The sequence below is a fragment of the Pinus tabuliformis genome, chromosome Q (genome assembly GCF_031772625.1).
Source record: "Pinus tabuliformis cultivar Carrire ecotype Pingquan chromosome Q, CPIR1, whole genome shotgun sequence".
Taxonomy (NCBI): domain Eukaryota; kingdom Viridiplantae; phylum Streptophyta; class Pinopsida; order Pinales; family Pinaceae; genus Pinus; species Pinus tabuliformis.
The window spans coordinates 502,984,735-503,006,968 of NC_142296.1; the positions used below are offsets into that span (position 1 = coordinate 502,984,735).

At 38.8% G+C, this 22,234-nt stretch overlaps 1 protein-coding gene across 1 annotated transcript; it reads right to left on the reverse strand.

Annotated features, from left to right (window-relative positions):
- Window positions 1–483: 483 nt before the first annotated feature.
- Window positions 484–1,708, reverse strand: LOC149220355 (TMV resistance protein N-like). Its single transcript, XM_089387061.1, has 4 exons — window positions 1,479–1,708; window positions 1,035–1,360; window positions 695–987; window positions 484–606 (listed from the first exon to the last, which is right to left on the reverse strand). The coding sequence occupies exons 1-4, from the start codon at window positions 1,706–1,708 to the stop codon at window positions 484–486; spliced, it is 972 nt and encodes a 323-aa protein (XP_089243187.1).
- Window positions 1,709–22,234: the final 20,526 nt, after the last annotated feature.

The window sequence follows — 22,234 nt, forward strand, 5'->3', positions numbered from 1 at the left end:
ATGTATTGCGGACCCAACTGCTCCATTATAACATGACTTAATATAATATCGCATCCACCATATCACAAGTTTCAAAGGAATGACATCATAAAACTTTTGATTGCGATTTGGTTGTGGACTTGACATTTTATCAAAATAGGTTTAACATAACGTCGCATTCGTCAATGGTCAGTGCTTGATGCAGACTCGATTGGAAGTATCAAAAAGAGCTTATTGGAATATCACATCCGTCGGAAGTAGGGGCATCAACGATGTTGAATTGGAAGAAAGAACATGCGCACAACTTGAAAAACCTCCAATATTCATGAGGTTGCGATTGCAGGATTAAGGTGTTAATGTGGTAGGTGGGACCACCAGTCATCCAGTGTAATGTGGCTTTAGCTATGTTACTACGTGGCTTTCGTAAATAACAAGTCTATGGTTGAATATCATCAAAACACCAAAATACATTTTTCACTCTTAAGTTCTAAGGCTTTATGTTTCTCATCTGGAATATAGGCATTTGGCCAGTGATATAGGCATTTGTCTAGCGAGTTCCCTAAGGTGATCGTGCATTGCAAGTTTATAACCCCGATACTTTACGGAGGGATCATCGTCGCCAATCATCTGAAGAAACAAATTAAATTAAATAGTTACGGCAAAGGTAAGATGAGAAGGTTTGTAAAGCTAAAAGAGACACATATATAATACTTACTGGATCCTCCGGTTTTCTGCATTCAATTTCATCATCCGACTGAACGTCATAATGGAAGTCCACAAGGCATTTTTGATGGAGCCTTTCAAGGGAGTGCACGATATTGCTGCCGTATAATCCCTCCAACACTCTAATTGCTAATTCTGTCTCTTCTCCCACCAAGAAGCAGCCGATGTCCAGAAATGCTTCCTTGTCCTCACCGTTGAGAGCATCGTAACTAACTTTTAGTGTTTGTAGTATATCCTCATGCAGTGTTGTAGAGAACCTTTTCAACTGCAGTGTTGTAGTATATCCTGATGCTTCCCAATACCGTCAATATCCTGCAAATCCTGAGTATAGCCAAGCAGATCAGAAAGGAGCTTCCCTTGCAGCTTAGCCAAATCTTTTGTTCTGACATTAGAAAGAAAACATGACTTTCCATTAAAACTTAGACGTCTCAGGTTGTATAGATATTTAGCAAGAGTTGTTTTTCCTATTCCGCTCATTCCCGCAATCCCCACAATCATTGTGTCGCTGACATCGCTTTGTTTCAGAATTTTATTGATCAGGGGATGCTCCGCCACATGGTCGAGGCCGACTGGGCATTTGGCGACATATAATGATCCCCATTTAAATACCTCTTTTAACACTTTTCGCACAATATCCTCCAAAATTTCCCCATAGTCACTGAAAATGGCATACAGAACAGATATATTGACTCATTATGGCTAGAATTGAGAAAAGTAGATAGGAATTTTATATATCAGTTAGATTCTGTAAGAAATGAAAAAAAGAATGTATTCACCTTTCGTTGGGTTTGAAGAATATGCCAGAAATATCCGCGGCCTCGCTGAGGGTCTTCTTCCATTTTTTGATCTCTTCCGTGGAGACTCTCCCTTTGCTTTGGTGTTGATCAAAGGCATTTTTATAACATCCGCTCTCAATGTGACGAAGGTCTGCAGGCTGAACACCACAGAACACCGGAATAACATCCCCAGGATTAATAGAACATACTATCCGACACTTCCACAGCATGTATATCGGCTATGTAATTTTTTTTGTTTTCAAACTTAGCCACGATAGGCTGAGCAGGTTGACAGAGGAGACACATACCTCTTTTGAAAAATCGAAACACAATACTAGAGCACGAGAGTCGGTAATATTTTACGATTTTGAAAGAATTCGACGTTGATGCAATGCAACAATCACTCTATCAAGAGGGTACTCTGCACTTATTTAAAATTAATTATTATTATTTACACTTATTTAAAATTAATTAGAAAATAGGAATATAATTATATTATTATTTTTCCATTTTGGTTAAGATTTATTTTATTAGTCCATGCCTTTCCGGTCTAGGGATTTGTTATATATAATGGGTTGGATTGAACCAATTAAATTTTAAATAAATAAATTTATATAATAAAAAATAATAAAATTTAACTACTAATGTTAAACAACAAAAGAGCCGCAATTTTTTTAAGTTAAACACAACTAAAAATCAACCACAAAAATTGAATTCTAAACCGAAATAATAAACTTTTTCAATTATTACCATTGTTCAAATGTGATAGTTGTTTCATACATTTCTAATTAAACTACTATCTTAAAACCTTGTTTAAGAAATATGCTACCTGGTTTAAAACGTCTCCGTACACTCGTGCGCAAGAAATACAGTAAATGAATGAGATAAAATCGGACTACATATCCTAAATGTATGAACGAACCATACTCTACGTACTAACATATCCTTATTGCATCCCATACAAAGAGTCGGACAACAGATCCCATATAGGGAGTTGGGATAAAAGAATTGAGAAACAATACGATACAATACTAGCTCCAACAACAATAAATCAATGATCTCCTTTATATGCTGCGAGCAGAAAAAATAAACGTTAATGATCCCATTATTCCCACCAATTGAATTAGCATGTTCGCGCCCATCATAGATCCTGAGTTGGCAGAGGCAGTTGGCCCCTCCTTGGCAAACGGAGAGAGTGCTCCACCAGTAGTTGGAGTCGTAGTTGGAGGAAGAGCTGCTGAAGTGGCGGGCGACTTAGCTGTGGGTGTGGGATTACTGACCACCGGAGTTGGAGTTCAAAATATCCTTTTCACTCTTAGGTTCTAAGGCTTTATGTTTCTCATCTGGAATATAGGCCCATGCTTCACTTCCAAAAACACTCATCTAGAATATAGGCCCATGCTTCACTTCCAAAAACACTAAAGGTACTGACATTTGGTTTAATTGAGCTCCATGCTTCTTCTGGAGTGATATTCTTTAAAACCTTAGTAGGAGTACGATTTACTATTTAATTTTTTCTGCCCAAAATTAAGACTAAGTCCTTTAGATTGAAGCATACAATTAGCCATTTCCTTTGGTGTGGTTCTTCCTTTCAGCTACACCATTTTGTTGTGGAGTATATGGAATAGTATGTTGCATTTGAATTCCATGCTCAGTGCAAAAGTTGATGAAATTTGTTGTTAACATATTCTCTACCATTATCAGATATTAACTTAAGAATTTGATGTCCAGATTGTTTTTCAACAAAGGCCAAGAACATGTTAAATACTTCACTCTTGAGTTTTAAGAAGCATACCCAAGTGCGTCTGGAGAAGTCATCAATGGAAGTTAGGAAATACTTGTAGTCAGAGAATGAAACAACTGTAAGTGGACCACATAAATCACAATGCACAAGCTGTAAAGGGGCTGAGGTGTGCCAAGAGGCACATTTTCAAAACTATCCCGATGATGTTTTCCGAGTGCACATCCGGAAAAAACACCTTCTTTGCAAGATACCATAGGAAGACCTGTCACCATATTTTATTTACATAGATTTTGAAGGGAGCGATAGTTTAAGTGACCAAATCACTCATGCCAAAGTTTGCTCACTTCATCATAATGAGCAACAAATACCGAGGGAAGAGTTGATGACCCAAATTTGTTAAACTTATACAACCTTGTAGAATCATCAACAATGCCAATAGCTAAAATCTGTCTAGGATCTCTTAGGTCCTTAATTACAATATCGTGAGGTGAAAATTCAATGATTTTACGTTTACCTGAATGAGTTATCTAATATACAGATAGAAGGTTGCAGGATAAGGTTGGAATACATAATACATCATTTAATTGACCATTGTCTAGATGAACAGTTCCAGTACCTACAACACTAAGAGATATATCATCACCAAAAGATATATTTTTGGTGTTACAATCATTTAAAGAAGAAAACATGGCTTTGTTTTTGGCCATGTGATAAGAAGCTCCAGAATCAATGAGCCACTCATGAGAATGAGAGGAAGAAGATACATTTAGTGCATAACCATACCGAGATGCTTGATTACCACATGCAAAAAGTGCTATTCCTGAAGATGAAGTTGAAGTTGAAGAGTGCTCCAAATGGATGTTATGCTTCTTCATTGCTGCTTCCAAGGCTTCCATCTTCTTAAAGCATTTGGATTCTAAGTGTCCATTTCGATTACAAAAGTTGCAATGTCTATTAGTCTTCTTCCCTTTGTTTTTATTTGCCTTATCATTTTGTTGAATTGATTTTTCATTTTGAGACTGAAATTGCTTAGGACCCTTGTTTGGTTTAGGACCATTATTCTTAGGATACTGCTTCTTAGTATTCTTTAAATTTGTTTGTTCCTAGGTGGCTAAGGCTTTCTTAGAAGAGTTTCCAAGATTAAGAAGACCAAGATGTAAGAGTTTTTCTTGTTCTCTTATTAAAGAATCACAAAAGCATCAAAAGAGGGGGACTTGTAGTCTTGTCCTTGAGAAATAAAGGTTTCTCTAGTAGAATGGAAGGTGGAAACAAACACAGAGTAGACTGGTACCAACTTAGTAAGAATGAAATAGATAAGACTACCATCTTCTTTTTTAACCTTAACACCTTCCAAGAGAAGTTTAAGGGTCTTGAACTTGAAAAAAAAATCTTTAATGGAAGAAAAAACTATTGGGGTCCAACGTAAGCAACTCATTTTTAGTTGATGGACTCTAATTTCATTTTTAATTCCAAAAACTTTAGTAAGTTGTTTCATTGCTTCATTAGGGTATCAAGTTCTGCGATATGGAATCTAAGGTCTAGAGAAATAGACATCCCTATCAACCCACGTGCTTTGTCTTGCCTATTTTCCCATTTGGCTACTTTATCTTCATCTTTAGGTTTAGTTTCTTGGCCTGAGGCTATTTTGTAAAGACCTTTACTTCTAAGTAAATCCACAATGTAGGACCACCATTGGAAGTAGTTGGTGCTGTGAAGAATAACTTGGCATGGACTTTCAATTTTAACAAAAACTAAAGGTGTAGATCTGAAACTAAGTGTTCCAATAAAAAGATCTTGAAAAAATAGGCCGATTAAAAAAAAAGCTCTGAAAATGGCTTCTGGATGAAGAAGTTATGGCTTTTTGAAGAAAAGTTGTTAAAGATGTCGACGAAGTGCATGAATGTACGAAAGTGAATGATAATGTTATATTTATAAAAAAAAAATCACACACCCCCCCTTCCTCCTCCAAACTTAATCTAATTAGCTCACTTAAAAAATTTATTTTATGTGACCCACTTTTATAAATAAGTGAATGTCACTTTTACAATGGTACTTTATGAACTACCCACTAAATTGTAACTTAAATAAAAGATAAAGAGACTTTAGAATTATAAGTGACTCACTTTTTATAATGGGTGAGAACACTTTTACATAAAGTAACTTTAAAATATAAGTTACATGTGCTTTTTGAAAAAGTAACTCAACAAAAAGAAAACCTTAAACCCAAGACTTTTATTCTCATAAAATAACTTTGGACCAAGTGAACTAGTTTAAAAGGTCAGAGATTTTTGGAGAAGAGGAGGGTTTTTTTTTAGTCACTGAAGCTTTGGGGTGTGTGCTTATTTGAAAAATCTCTTTTTGCCTACAAAAAAAAAACCACACAACCTAAAATGAACATAAAAAAATAAACCAAACCTTATGGCTTGAAGTTAACTTTCGCCAAAAACTAAATATTTTCCTCAATGTTTTTGATTTTCCGAGATCATACTAAGGCACGGTGGAAAAGAGCATATGCATGAGAAAAATCCTTCCTTTCTGTTTCTAATTTGCCCAGATCGCAAGTCAAAGAGTATACATAGAAATGAAAGGTATAGATCTGGTAATAAAAAAACAGAGAGCTAAATAAAACCGAAATAAACAGAGTGATGAATAACTAAAACTGCAAATAAAGACTGTATACCTCCAGATCTTAAAAATGACGTAGCTAGGGTTATTGGAAACCTTTTCGCATGAAATGAAAGGGGTACATCACTGGAATAGACGATCCTAACATAATAGAGTAGTCCTCTCAGCCCAAAAGCAGATAGAAATAGTATATCTAGGAAACAACAGTCACATGCACTTGTGTCAGCTTCGGATGTGGATCATCAATGGACGCGGCCCTCAAATAGCTCTGACACCATGTAGGAATTTACAGGGTAAGTTCCTCAGATAGAACACCAAAAGACACCGCTCACAAATAGATCATAGATCAATACACCAATATTCTTGACGTGGTTAAAACTCTCAAAGAGGGAAGCAGTCCGCGACCTGAGCCAACGCGACCACTTTAGGAAATTTATTAATAAAAGAAAGAAAATTTACATAAGATTATCTCATGAATGGTCACCCTACAAATGACCCTCCATGCTCTTTAAATAGAGATCATGGACCAATAAGGTGTTAAGCCATGAATCAAGTGTCGGTAATACCATGGAGAGAATGAACCGTCGGATCACTTCATGTCTAGAACATATCGAGACCATCAGATTGTAAGTTACAAAAGTACATAGTAAAGAAACACACTTTACCTAACTCTACACTAGACCAGGTTATACTTAACTATTTCCTATGTGTCGAAATATCCTAACAATAAACTCAAGGGATTAACACTAAAAACCCAAGGGATTATAAACCTGAGGGAATGATATTACACTAAAGGGATTAATACTATAAACCCAAGGGATTGATATTATAAACCCCAAGAGATTGATATTATAAACCCATGGGAATAATAAACCTAAGGTATTAATACTAAAAACCCAAGGGAATAATATTACACCGAAGGGATTAATATTATAAACCCAAGGTATATAAACCCCAAGATAAATATTGTAAATTGTAGAATAATCTGGCTGGTTTTCATATTGAGACAATTTTTAACAATACGACATTGCGCCATGGTTGACCACGATTTTTTTTCATATGCAAAAAATCTTTTTCACGATGAAATGTTGGACCATGGTTGATTTTCATATTGAGAAAATCATTGTCACAGTGTGACACTAGACCATGGTTGACTATTATTATAAACCAAGGGGATTTATATTAAACCCCATAATTAATATTATAAACCCTGTGAATAATATTAAACACTAGGAATAAGAACCCTTAGATTAATAAACCTAAGGGATTCATATTATTAGCCCAAGGGAATAATAAACCAATGCAATTAATACTAAAAACCCAAGGGATTATAAAAACAAGGGATAAATATTATAAACCTAAGGTACATAAATATTAGACCTAATGATTAATATTATAAACCTTATGAATAATATTAAACACTAGGAATAAGAACCCTTAGATTAATAAACCTAAGGGATTCATATTTTCAGCCCAAGGGAATAATAAACCAATGGGATTAATACTAAAAACCCAAGGGATTATAAAAGCAAGGGATAAATATTATAAACCCAAGGTACATAAACCTTAAGATAAATATTATAAACCCTAAAATAAACATGGTTGACCATGGGTTACCATGATTGATTTTGATATTGAGACATTCATTTTCGCAATGTGATGTTGGACCATGGTTGATTTTTATATTGAAATAATCTTGGCCACAATACGACATTGGACCATGGTTTATAATTCTTGATTTTCATATTTGAGACAATCTTTGTCATCATGTGACATTGGAACATAATTGGCCATGATTATAAACCCAAGGGATTTATATCAAATTGTAGGATTAATATTATAAGCCCTATGAATAATATTTCGTGTTGAGACAATATTTGTCAAGATGCAACGTATTAATAATAAATCCAAGGGATTAATACTAAAAATCCAAGGGATTATAAACCCGAGGGAATAAACCCTATGAATAATATTTCATGTTGAGACAATAATTGTGAGAATGCTGCGTTGGACCATGGTTGAGTTTCATATTGAGACAATCTTTGTCATAGTGCGACATTGCACCATGGTTGACCATGGATGATTTTCTTATGGAGACAATCTTTTTCACAATGCGACGTTGGACCATGGTTGATTTTCATATTAAAAAATTCTTTGTCACAATTGTGACGTTGGACCATGGTTTACCATAATTATAAACTATGGGGATTTACATTAGCCCCAAGGGTTATTATTATAAGCCCTATGAATAATATTAAACCCTAGGAATAAGAACCCTTAGATTAATAAACTCAAGGGATTCATATTATAAACCCAAGGGAATAATAAACTAAATGGATTAATACTAAAACCCAATGGATTATAAAACTAAGGGAATAATATTAAACTAAAGGGATAAATACTATAAACCCAAGGTATATAAACCCTAATATAAATATTATCAACTCTAAAATAAACATGGTTGACCATGGTTTACAATGATTGATTTTCATATTGAGACAGTCTTTGTCACAATGTGACGTTAGACCATGGTTGAGCATGGTTTATTTTATATTGAAACAATATTTGTCACAATTCAATGTTGGACAATGGTTGACCATGGTTGACAATGCTTTATTTTCATATTGAGAGAATCTGTCACAATGTGACATTGGGACATGGTTGACCATGATTATAAATCGAAGGGATTTATATTAAACCGTAGGATTAATATTATAAACCTTATGAATAATATTTCGTGTTGAGACAATCTTTGTCAGAATGCAATGTTGGACCATGGCTGACCATGGTTGACTTTCATATTGAGACAATCTTTGTCATAGTGCGACATTGCACCGTGGTTTACCATGGTTGACCATGATATAGTTTTTTATGGAGACAATCTTTATCACAATGCGATGTTCGACCATGGTTGATTTTCATATTCAAAAATTCTTTGTCACAATGTGAGGTTGGACCATGGTTGAACATGATGTTAAACCAAGAGGATTTATATTAGACCCAAGGATTAATGCTATAAATCTTATGAATAATATTAAACCCTAGGAATAAGAACCCGTAGATTAATAAACCCAAGGGATTATAAACCTAAGGGAATAATATTAAATTGAACGAATAAATACTATAAACCTAAGGTATATAAACCCTAATATAAATATTATCAACTCTAAAATAAACATGGTTGACCATGGTTTACAATGATTGATTTTCATATTGAGACAGTCTTTGTCACAATGTGACATTGGACCATGGTTGAGCATGGTTTATTTTTATATTGAAACAATATTTTTCACAATGCAATGTTGGACCGTGATTAACCATGGTTGACAATGCTTTATTTTCATATTCAGACAATGTTTGTCACAATGTGACATTGGGACATGGTTGACCATGGTTATAACCTGGAGGGATTTATATTAAACCGTAGGATTAATATTATAAACCTTATGAATAATATTTCGTGTTGAGACAATATTTGTTAGAATGCGATGTTGGACAATGGTTGAATTTCATATTGCGATAATCTTTGTCACAGTGCGACGTTGCACCGTGGTTTACCATGATATATTTTTTTATGGAGACAATCTTTGTCACGATGCGATGTTGAACCATGGTTGATTTTCATATTGAGAAAATATTTGTCACAATGTGGCGTTGGACCATGGCTGACCATGATTTTAAACCAAGAGGATTTATATTAGACACAAGGATTAATATTATAAATCATATGAATAATATTAAAACCTAGGAATAAGAACCCCTAGATTAATACTAAAAACCCAAGGGATTGTAAACCTAAGGGAATAATATTAAACTAAAGGGATAAATATTATAAACCCAAGGTATATAAACCCTAATATAAATATTATAAACTCTAAAATAAACATGGTTGACCATGGTTTACAATGATTGATTTTCATATTGAGACAGTCTTTGTCACAATGCGACGTTGGACCATGGTTGAGCATCGTTGACCATGGTTTATTTTTATATTGAAACAATCTTTGTCACAATGCAATGTTGGACCATGGTTGACCATGGTTGACAATGCTTGATTTTCATATTCAGACAATCTTTGTCACAATATGACATTGGGACATGGTTGACCATGATTATAAACCGAAGGGATTTATATTAAACCGTAGGATTAATATTATAAACCTTATGAATAATATTTCGTGTTGAGACAATCTTTGTCAAAATGTAATGTTGGACCATGGTTGACTTTCATATTGAGACAATCTTTGTCACATTGCGACATTGCACCGTGGTTTACCATGGTTGACCATGATATATTTTCTTATGGAGATAATATTTGTCACAATGCGACATTGGATCATGGTTGATTTTCATATTGAGAAAATATTTGTCACAATGTCATGTTGGACCATGGTTGACCATGATTTTAAACCAAGAGGATTATATTAAACCCAAGGATTAATATTATGAATCCTATGAATAATATTAAACCCTAGGAATAAGAACCCTTAGATTAATAAACCCAAGGGATTGACATTATAAACCCAGGGGAATAATAAACCAAAATGATTAATATTAAAAACCCAAGGGATTATAAACCAAAGGGAATAATATTAAACTGAAGGGATATATATTATAAACCCAAGGTATATAAACCCCAAGATAAATATTATAAACCATAAAATAAACATGGTTGACCATGGTTTACCATGGTTGATTTTCATATTGAGACAATATTTTTCTTAATGCAACATTGGACCATGGTTGACCATGGTTGATTTTCATATTGAGACAATATTTGTCACAATGTGATATTGGACCATGGTTGACCATGATTATAAACTTAAGGGATTTATATTAAACCCTAGGATTAATATTATAAACCTTATGAATAATATTACACCTAGGAACGCTAAGGTTTATATATATATATATATATATATATATATTTTCTAAATAAGACTATTCTATTATTCACATTAAAGGTATACATTTACAGCATGATTAGCATCAGAAACAGCTGCTCAGAAGGAAAGGCAGCTTGAAACAGAAAATTGTCCAGAACAGAGAGTTTGGACTAGGCCATGTTATATAGTCCCACACAGGGGATTCAAAGTTACCCATCTTGGCCTTGCTGAGCTTACAAGCATTACAAAGAACATGCATATTTAAGCTTGACATAACAGCAGTTACAAAAATTATCAACAGTGGCAAAAAGCCCTCAATACTGAGCTGCATAACTTGAGACGAAGCTGCAGAGCATGAATTAGGCGTCTGGAGGCTCCTCCACGATCTTGCACCAACCACCATCAGCCAGATCCTGAGCTCCTCGTTCACAGACGAACTCGGGGCCCTTGGCTCCATCACTGTGTCATTAACATTGCTTGCCGGAGTCTCCATAGCTTGCGGGGAGCCAGAATTCGGCACAGAAACTAAGCTTGGGTCCTCCTGAAGAACACTGGACTCACCCTCTTCCTGGGCTTCCTCGAGAAAGAGCACCGAGACATGGGCTGTAATCCGAGGACAGTTCAGGGTGCAATTAAAAGTGAAGATTGCAGAACCGAAGGAGGGCGAGGACGAGGAACCTGGAGAGCTAGGCTCAAGGAATTGACTGGGCCACAGAAAGCGCCCTCTCCCGCTGCGAGTGCGAGGGTACTGGCTAGAAGTGAATTCACTAGAGGGAGAGAGGGAAGAAGGGTGAGAAGGCGCCCCCCGAGAGGTGCCTTTGCGGCTTAACATCCTTTGGCGGGGTCGAGGCATGTCGACAGTGACAGCGCCCTTGTGGATACCAGAATGAACCACCAGAGAGGTAGGACTTAGGCCAGACAAACAAACAATCGGACGGGAGCCCAAAGCTTCAGAGAGAGTCAAGGAAATTGACAGAGACAACTTCTCCGAGCTAACAGAGCAAGAGCCCAACCAACATAACATAAGAGACACCTGAAGAAACCCATGGCGGAGGCTGGTTTTAATGCCCATTCCCTTGCCTCGAGATGCTCCTACCATTACTGTGGCATTCATGGGAGCCGAGAGCCAGAACATAACAGAGCGTGCAGAGGTGAAAGGTAAATCAAAGTCCCCTGCACAAATTCCTTTAAACAGAGCAAAGCCCACCAGCTTATGATCATCTGGCCACATGTAAATGGCTTCGCTGTACAGGACTGGCAAGTGGCGACCTTTCTCAGCCCACTCTAGTCCCATCGAATTTAAGGAAGACTTAAACACCCGCATCCGGGGCGCTAAGGTTAATATTATAAACCCAAGGGATTAATATTTAAAAACTAATGGATTAATATTATAAACCCTTGGAAATAATATTATAAACCCAAGGAATTAATGAACTCAGGGTATTTTTTATTTTATTTTATTTTATATATATATATATTTTTTGGCGTAAATACTAATTCTATTAAAAAGAGAAAATTATTTACATAGAGGTCGAGACCTCAGAGGGGGCAGATGCTAGCCCTCAGCCAGAGATTCAGAGACATACATTTCATGCTTTCTGCCGTTTCCAGATTACAAACTTCAAAATATTTTGTGTTAGACCATGACCCACTGAAATATTTCTGTTCTGATTCTAACATGACATAGCTAACACCTTCAGAGGTTTTACTAAGACACATGCTATCATGCCCGCCATGAACAAAAATGACAAAATAGTACCCATCAAACCCATAGTTGTAACTGCAAACAGAGAGCAGGTTGGCTAGCGCCACGAGCTTAAACAAGAACTTAAACTAGACACAGGACCAGAGACCTAGAAACGAAGACACATAGCAAAAAATACACAGAGCGAAGGCAAGAGTGCCACCCGTCGGTGATGAACCAGCCTTAGTCTGCATGCTGCGGAGAGTCGGGCATGTCCTTATCCACCTGGCTAGACGAAGCGACCCAGGTGACGAAGCCATTGTCATCAATTCCTTCAATGCCACCTTCAGGAGTAGTTACCAGGTTGAGAATGCTGCCTGCACGATGAGTCGGTCCACAGGCAAGAATCTCGTTCTGTGTTGAGTCGGCCGGATGCAGAGGCGCTTCAGAAACAGGGGTGTCATCCTGCATGTTGTCAGCGTTAGACACCACCCCAGCCATTTCCCCCTGAAGGACACTATCTTCCTGAGATTGAGAGGAGGTAGTGTGGGCCGAGCTGGTAGGATTACTCTCTTCCTCAGCAAGAATGACTGTGATGCTAGCAGACAACACAGGCCTGTTGAGCCTGCTGTGGAAGGTGAACCTGGTAGTCTGAAAGGAATTGTGCGGGAGAGGCCCAGCTTGACCCGAGGGCGGTGAGGATGGGGAGGCCGACGCAATGGGTATGACATTCTGCGGAGCAGGCCGAGAGGTTCTTCCTCTGTTCCCAGTGTTACCTCCTCGGCGCGGGACTCCTCGACGGCGAGGCATTCTCAGAATGACAGACCAACTGAGAAAGGGAAGATGGCGGAGCTGACAGGAGAGAATCTGAGTGTAGAGGAGCCCAACAACACCAGTTAATCAGGCGAGCTTCCAAACAAGTTGAGCCAGGCAGGGGTGCGGGAAGAACCACGAGCGGAGGTAAAACGAACCAGTGACAATGGCGTGAATCAGATATGGATCCATACATAAAACCTTAAGCAAGAGCTCTTGAACCAGGTACTCATAAATGCCGATTTGTGCGACCAACATTCCGTTCTGCAGATGATTAAATGCGCATGCCATTGAAATTGTCCGCCAGCCAGATGCGCATGCCATGGAGGTCGTCTGCCAGCCAGGTGCAGGGCCAGCTGCCTGCTTTGTGCGGCCCCTCATAAATATCATTTATTAACACCCGCATCTGGGTGTGTATCATCCTCCTGAAGCTTATCCTTCATCACAATATTTTGGAACTCAGAGAGTTGATCCTCGGAGGCTATGCTGGAGATTGTGCCTACAAAGAAATCTGCCCCAATTTCCACACCGAGATTAGCAAGAAAATCAGCGAGCTTGTTTCCTTCCCTCCTAGTGTGTCTGAAGGAAATTGCTTGATGCTGAGAAAGCCATCTGTCTATTAGCTCGAGCCTTTGAGCCATCCTCCAACTGTTACTAACCTTATGTATGGGGGATCCGTGCATTAGTTTTGTGACCATTCTTATAATGATTTGCGAGTCCCCTTCTATGATAAGCGGAAAAAAACTTCTGTCTTGAGCCAGGGTGAGACCTCTCCACAATCCTTCCAATTCTGCTGAGTTGTTGGTGTCCCAACCTTTTGAGCCCAGAAAGATGAGTTGAGGAGTGCCATAGTGATCCCTGAAGACCCCCCCATACCCTGCTTTTCCCGGATTACCCTTTGAGGCTCCATCGAAGTTGAGCTGGAACATGTTGCTGGGCGGCGGAGTCCATTTTGCTGATTCTTTTCTCTTCGTAGTAGGATTATTTTTAAGGATCGGTTGTTGATTTACCTGAATCTTCCAATTGTCCCACACTGTTTTTTCCTGCGGCAATGAAGGAAAATCTTCTGGGTACCAGTCTTTAATTGATAGAGACTCCTTGATGTTCTGATTTATTTTGGTCCATATCTGCTCTATGGACATAGATTGATCCTTGAAAACTCTTCTGTTCCGCTCTTTCCAGATATTCCACATCAGTAAACCAGGGATAAGCTACCATAGTGTGTTGAGGAGTTTGCTTTGATATGGCTCTTGACTCCAATTGCGAATAGTAGCTCTGATATCCCCTTGCACTTTGCCGTCTTTTTGGCATCAGAAGGCAACCTTTTCCCACAGCTTTCGTCCTATTTGACAGGTTTGCATTAGATGTATAGCTGATTCCTCTTCTTGCTTACAGTTGAGACATATAGATGGGCCCGAGAAGCTTCTTTTTCTAAGATTATCCCATGTTAGAATTTTATTATGACATAGGAGCCATAAAAAAGTAGACACCTTCGGCCAGTTGGAGGAATGCCAGATTTTATCCCATAAAGTGTCTTTGATTATCTGTTCTTGAACTATTATCTTATACGCTTCCTTTGTGGTGAAAGTCCCTCTCTCTTCATATCCCCATCTTAGTATGTCCGATCCTTCTGAGATAGGGATTTGCCGCTTTTGTAATTCTATGGAAAGATATCGTTGAACTTGCTCAGAACCGTGCATTATGATTTGATTTGCATCCATCCATTGTCTATATCCCTGTGTGGAAGAGGGGTTCCAGAACTGACTAACCTTTGCTAACTGATTGATATCCTGCTCTGGTAATGGAAGGTTAGAGAGTGTGTCCTTTATCTTTGGGAGCTGCTGCCAGGAGTCTTCCCAAAATCTTGTTGTGCTACCGCTCTTGACTTCCCAGAAGCTATGCTTTTGTATTAGATCTCTGTGTTGAATGGACGAGTTCCATATTACAGATCCCGTGCTTAATTCTGTCATCCGAATTCTTTCTTCAATAGGGCAATTGCTCGCATACTTTGCTGTCCAGAGGGAGGCCCAGGGGGTGTTAGGATTTGCCAGCCACCTCCACCATATTCTAGCTCCCATAGTCTTATTATTGTGCCCTGGATCTCTTAGCTCAATGCCCCCAGCTTTCTTCGGAAGACATACATTGTCCCATTTAACCATAGCCCACTTTCAATTGTGGCTTGAGCTACCCCATAAGAAGTTGCGCTGGAGATTCTTTATTTCCTTGAGAACCCATTTTGGAGCTGCAAGAATAGAGAAGAGATACAAGGGCATGGAATGGAGAACTGCCTTGATGAGAACAAGTCTACTGGCCATGTTAATAGCTCTATGAGTCCAGAGGGAGAGTCGAGCCTCTAGCTTTTCTAACAAGTTTTTCCAAGAGGAGTGCTTGAGGGCCGAGGCGATTAAGGGAGCTCCAAGGTATTTGGAGGGAAGGGAAGCGATGGTGAAACCAAGGATATGGGCAATGGCTTTTTGGGTGGGAGCAGGGGTGTTAAAGAAAAAGATTTGAGATTTGACACGATTAATAAGGGCTCCAGAGGCTTCAGAGAAGTTTGATAGGAGGGATTTGAGGAGGCTAGCTTCTTGAACCGAGGGATGACCAAAACGCATGTTGTCGTCCACAAATTGCTGGTGGGAGAAAGTTGGAGAATTGTTGAAAGATAGGCCTTTGAGACGTTGGGAGAGCCGTGCAGAAGTTAGACTTCTACCTAGTCCTTCAGCCATAATAACAAAAAGAAAAGGTGAAAGGGGATCTCCCTGCCTGATACCTATGGAGGGGCGAAACGTAGCCGAAGGGACACCATTGATAAGAATAGAAAAAATGCTGAAGACAAAAGATTAATAATCCATCTGACCCATGACGGGGCAAAGCTAAAGGCAGTAAGAATTTTTTGAATGTAAATCCAACTGATACTATCAAAAGCTTTTGATAAATCGATCTTAAGCAGCATACCTGGTTTTTTGGTCTGATTCAAAGAGTGGATTATTTCATGAGTTAAAATAATCCCGTCCGTTATCTACCGGCCTTCTACATAACCAGATTGCTCGGGCGAGATTATGAGAGGGAGCAACGGCTTTAGTCTGGTAGCTATAACTTTTGAGACGATTTTATAGATAATGTTGCATAGAGCAATCAGCCTGTACTTGTCTGGGGTGTTGGATTCTTCCACCTTCGGGATTAAAGCAATGAATGTGGCATTTAGCCCTGGGTACATCCAACGTAAGGTGCGGGACTCCTCCACAACTTGCCATACCTCCATTTTAACAAGATCCCAAAATTTATGAAAAAAGTTTGATGTGAATCCATTTGGGCCCGACGCTTTCCCTACCTTCAATTGATGAACAACATCTTCAACTTCCTGCAAGTTGGTGGGCTTGAGGAGGAGACTATTATGCTCCTCTGTAATTAATTTTGGAATGTTCCTTAGGATCTTGTTTATAGCAGGCATTCTGTCCATACTGGGTTCTTGGTGAGCTTTCTTAAAGTATCTGAGAAACTCCTCTTCAATGCCTTCATGAGTCTCAATTCTATTCCCCTGCTCATTTTTGATATGGGTGATGTAATTGTTCATTCTGCGCTGCACTGTAGTTTTGTGAAAAAATTTTGTGTTCTTTTCCCCGTCCTTGAGCCATCTGATCCTCGATTTCTGCCTCCAAAGGGTTTCCTCCTGTTGAGCTCTATCTAATATTTGGGATTCGATATCTTGTTCCTTCTTGGTAAGTTCCTCGGAGCGTCCTTCAGTGATGATCCTTTGCTGGACCATCTTCATTTCTTGATTGAGAGTAGCCTGTGCTTTAAAAATATTGCCAAAAGTGGTGTTATTCCAGTGTTTAATTTCGCCTTTGAGGTGCTTTAGTTTCTGCTGGAACATGGACATCTTTGTACCACTGATAGGATTGAATTTGAGCCAAGTTGATCTAACCAATTCATCGAAATCCGGATGAGTTAACCAGAATTCTTCAAACCGGAATGGACGCCTGATACTGTTACCTGGCCTGTTCCATTGGAGTTCGATAGGCCAGTGGTCTGAGCCTGAAACAGGAAGGATGGAGGCGATGAATTCCCCTCCCAGGTGAGTTGCATTGTCTGATATAAGGAATCTATCAAGACGCGAAGCTATCTGTTGCGATCCCTCTCTTTTATTGTTCCAAGTGAACATGCCGTTGTTTGAAGGAACATCTACCAGCCAGTTGGTTTGAATAAAGTCTTTCAGTAGGTTCCCGTCTCTGTTTGTTCTGCTTCTGCCTCCCTGCTTTTCCTCCATTCTTGCTATCATGTTAAAATCTCCTCCAGATATCCAAAGCGGGTATAGCCTATCTGAGTTGAGCTCCGACAGTGTATCCAGAGTTTCAGCTTTGTGTATAGTTTCCTGAGGGAAATATACATTAGTTATATGACCATGGGTGTTGGTACCGATTAAATGAAATGTTGCCTGAATGAAGTTCTTGTTAGCATGTATGTTGTTGAGTTGAATTACTCGTGCATCCCAGAGAATTGCCAGTCCTCTTGACGCCCCTTGAGCATCAATAGCTGTTACTAGCCCTCCTGGCTAGGCTTTCGCTGCTATTTTTTCCAAAACTGTCGAATTGCATTTAGTCTCCTGCAAAAAAACTTGGTTTTTCTTGCATAAGCATATTTTTTAATAGTCTGCCTTTCCTTGGGCTGTTGAGCCCCCTTATATTCCATGATATCAGCTTCATTGAGAAGGATTGGGGTTGGTGTTGAAGTACTTGGTCAGCTTGGCGTACCTCCCTGACTCAACTAACACCTCGCCTATCTTGATGGTTCTTTCGAGGGTTGTTTTTCTTCCTCTCTTCTTGCTATCCTTGGTGATAAACTTGCCATCCCATTGACTTCCTATCTGGACCCCTAGAGAGTATTTCTTTTGTGCACGGTTAAGGACCTCTACCAGGTTATCCACTTGCCGGTCTGGTATTTTGTCAAAATTCCCTGTCTTGCATGCTTGCTCCAGCCCTAGGATATCCAGTTCACCAATGTCAATATTCTCAGGGTCTTCTTCCATGATCTGGGGTTCTTGAGAGGGTTCCTCTCTTTCCTTCGGTGTCTTGGAGCTTGGTTCAGGATTATCAACTTCCATTCCTTGAGAATGCCAGGATTGAGTTTTGGTTTGGGATTGAAGGATTGATTTCTTGAATGGGACATCCTCTGTTTGCTGTGAAGTTTCCTCCGGCTGCTCTTTGTTAGATTCTTTGTCATTCTGAGGTTCATTATCAGGATCTTGCATATCATTCTTGGCCAGGGCTTCAAAGCTGTTACTCGTTGAGGGTTTTGACATGTTGACTGGATTTGTCTTGGGATTGGCTGTCGATTTTTTGTTCCCTCTTCTTCGGTTTGTTACCTTGGTAAAACCGTCAGACGTTTGGTTATCTGAACTCAATTGAGAAGGGGGTTTCCTGTTCAGAGGACAGTCTCTGTAGAGATGTCCTATATCATGGCATTTCCTGCATCTAAACGGTACGTGCTCATAGTCTATTAATTGAATCCATTCAACATCTTCATGAAAGAGACTTACCGTGTCTGGCAGGGCTTGCTTTAGATCCATATAAACGCAGATCCGGGCATAAGACGTGTATCTGCATAGTTTTGTTTCCTCGGCAACCTTGACAAACTCGCCCAGCGTATTCCCAATCTCCTGAAGAGATTTTTCTTCCCAATATTCCCAAGGAAGCGAGTACAGCCTTATCCAAACGGGGGCATAGCTAAGGTCTTCCTTGTCTGGATTGAATCGTTCGACCCACCCTTTGAGATATAGTCCTGCAGAATTGAAAAAATAAGGACCCCCATCCAGAATCCTATTGTGATCTTCCAGGCAGTTGAAGACTGCAGTGAAAAACCCCTTTGGCCCTAGATGCAGAGTGATGTGTCCTTTTGGGTTCCATTTGGTGCTTATCCAGCTCCTCAGCGCCCTCTCAGTTGGCCATATTCCAATGAACTTGCCGATCAGCGCGTGATCTCTCATAAATTGTATTCTGGCATTGATTCGGTGACTGGGAAATTCCACTTTTGGCCTGTGAGTTGCCACTGGTCTGCATGTGGAGGAACTTGCCTTGTTTTTGTCTTTCTGACCTGGCTCCTTGTCCTGTTGCTTGCTGCTTCCCGTATTGCCTTCATTCTGTCTGTTTTCGTTGTCCCATTCTTCCGTCTGCTGCTTTTGACTATCTTTTTTGGGGGGAGGCGCATCGCCCTCCCCCTGAGGGGGCTGCATTCTTCTACGTGCTTATGGCCGGCTCACGTGAACCACCAATCCACCCTGATGCCTTCAGTACTGCGCTTTGCCTGTCAAGCCTGCCGTAGCAGGGGCTGTAGAAACCCTAGGATGGGTTACAGAAACCCTAAGTCGCCTTCGCTCCGTTCACCGCTGCCAGAGTTTTCATTTTTATTTACTATTGATCTCAATTGAACTCAGGGTATTATTAATATATAAATCCTAGGGATTATATTTTAAATCCAAAGGATTAACATACCGAGGGGATTAAGGTTAAATGCTAAGATTCATATTATAAACCCTTGCATTAATATTACAAACCATAAGATTAAAAAACCAAATATTAAACCCTAATATTAAACCAAATATTATAAACCCAAATATTATAAACCCAAATATTAAAAATCAACATTTCAAACCATAATACTAAATATAATATTATGAACCTAATATTATAAACCTAATAATAAACTGTAATATTATAAAAACAATAGTAAACATAATATTTGAACCCAATATTAGAAACAATAATATTAAACCCTGATTTTGTAATGTCACGTTGCGATGTTGAATAAATCGTAATGTAATGCAAGGCTACAATTGATTATATTTTACCATGGTAACCTAGGTTGACCATGTTTGATAATATTAACATTGGTTGGCCATGTCGAGCATTGGTTGTTAATGGTTTTTAAACGTTGATTATGGTAACTATGGTTGACCACATTAGTAATTGTGGTTAACTAATTTTTAAATGTCATATTGCGACATTTGATAAATTGGCACAATGTGATGTTTAATAAATTTTTCTCACACTGTGCAATGTAACATTGCAACCAGGTTTTTCATAATGGGACAATGGTTTGTCATATTGAGATGTTTGACTAATTTGATGACGATTGGCAATAGTTTTCTATGATATATTATGGTTGTCTATAATGATAATGAGAGGATATGATTGACTATGTTTTCACTATGGTAAACGATTGTTTTTCTACGGTTAAACATGGTTGATTATCGTTTTTCACGTTCAGGCTAGAAAGATTGACTATGTTTGACTATATCATCACGTTGACTATTATTAAATATGTTAAACATAGAGTTGACCAACTTCAATCATGGTCGACTATTTAAACATTGCCCATCAAATATTATATATATATATATATATATATGATAAATGTAATATAATTATATACTATAATTATTTTATTTTATTTTGCTGAAGCAAGAGATGATCCTTCTATTTCATTAAACCAAAATAATGTTACAACATATACAAAAAACCTTACAGCTTCAAGGACTTATGAAATATCAAGGGAATTCTACCTTAGATATGTCCTTCCCCTCTACCGAAAGAAAATCTAACCTCTCAAATAATACCTAAGGTAGAACCTTAACATTCTTTAAACAAATGTAAAATGCTGCTGACCCCTTGGAAATGGAAATTTTCCCCACAAAACCGCATAGCCAAATCTGACCGTCGATTCATTCGGCGAAAATGAATGGCCCAGAGAAATATCGCATTGACAAGATGACCGATTGTTAAAGCGCGATGGAGGGTGGTATTCCCAACCACTCCCTTGCCACATGTTGGGAGCCTAATGGAATTGCTCCCAAAATTCCAATACCACTTACCTTTTAGAAGTCTTGCGATCACCTTGAAACTGCTATGAGCTTGTTTTTCCGCTCTGTAAGAGGATTGAAGGAAAATATCTGTCGCAGGAAAGAACCAACCACCCATCTTGCGAGAGCTCACTTCGGAACAAGTATCAGAAACTGTCGCAGACCGTAAATTGACCCAGTGATGCAAACCGAAAGGAAAAGGAGGCTGGTCAACTTACACCAGGGTGTCAAGTGACCGATCTGAGCTTGCCCTTCTTCATGGTCCCACCCGGAGGACTGGGAATGAACATGCTTGGAAACCTTCATTACGTGCTCTTCACTTTGGCCCAATATCTAAAAATTTCTCTGTCCTTTGCTGCCTATTCATTGCAGAGAGCTTTTAGTCTGATTTGAGGTGTCTCCTGCCATTTCAACTCAATCCTGCATTCTGAAATAATCACTCCTTGGTTGGCCATAGTGTCCGCTAGTTTATTGGCTTTTCGTCGAACATGGTTGAAAAAAATAGATCAAAGACTTAGGAGATCATTTTGAATTCTTTGATACACCTAAATTAGTCTCCAGTGTTTGGAGACCTTCTCCGGCGCTATTCCACAACTGATTTTCTTGACCGCGTTAATGGAGATCTCTAAGTCTGCTTCTATAATGACATTTGAACTATGAATTAGCTTCAGAAGCTCTAGGAATTGTTCTAATGCCATTAATTCAACCATATTGTTGGTGGCTTTACCTAAGTGGAAGTGAGAAACAAAGATGATGTTACCTTCTTCATTCTTAACACCCCTCCATAACCAGCTATTCTAGGGTTGCATTTTGAGGCTCCATCAATATTGCATTTCAAATAACCTTTCGGTGGAGGATGCCAGAACTCTTTTTCCATTTCCAAATCTTTTTCCTTTCTGCTTAGTCCATGGGGAACTATCTCTTGCATTCCCAGTATCCTGAGAGTTCTCAATTCATTCTCTGTGGGAGGATTCTTGGGATGAATGTGAACTGTGGTGCTAACTGTCTCCTTAATCTGTTTCAAGATTAAATCCAACAGACGAAGAGGAATAGTTTTTTCTTCCTTGAAAATTATTTTGTTCCTTTCTTTCCAAACATTCTAGATAATGAAGCTTGGAGTAAAGGTCCATGCCAAATTAAGGAGCTCAT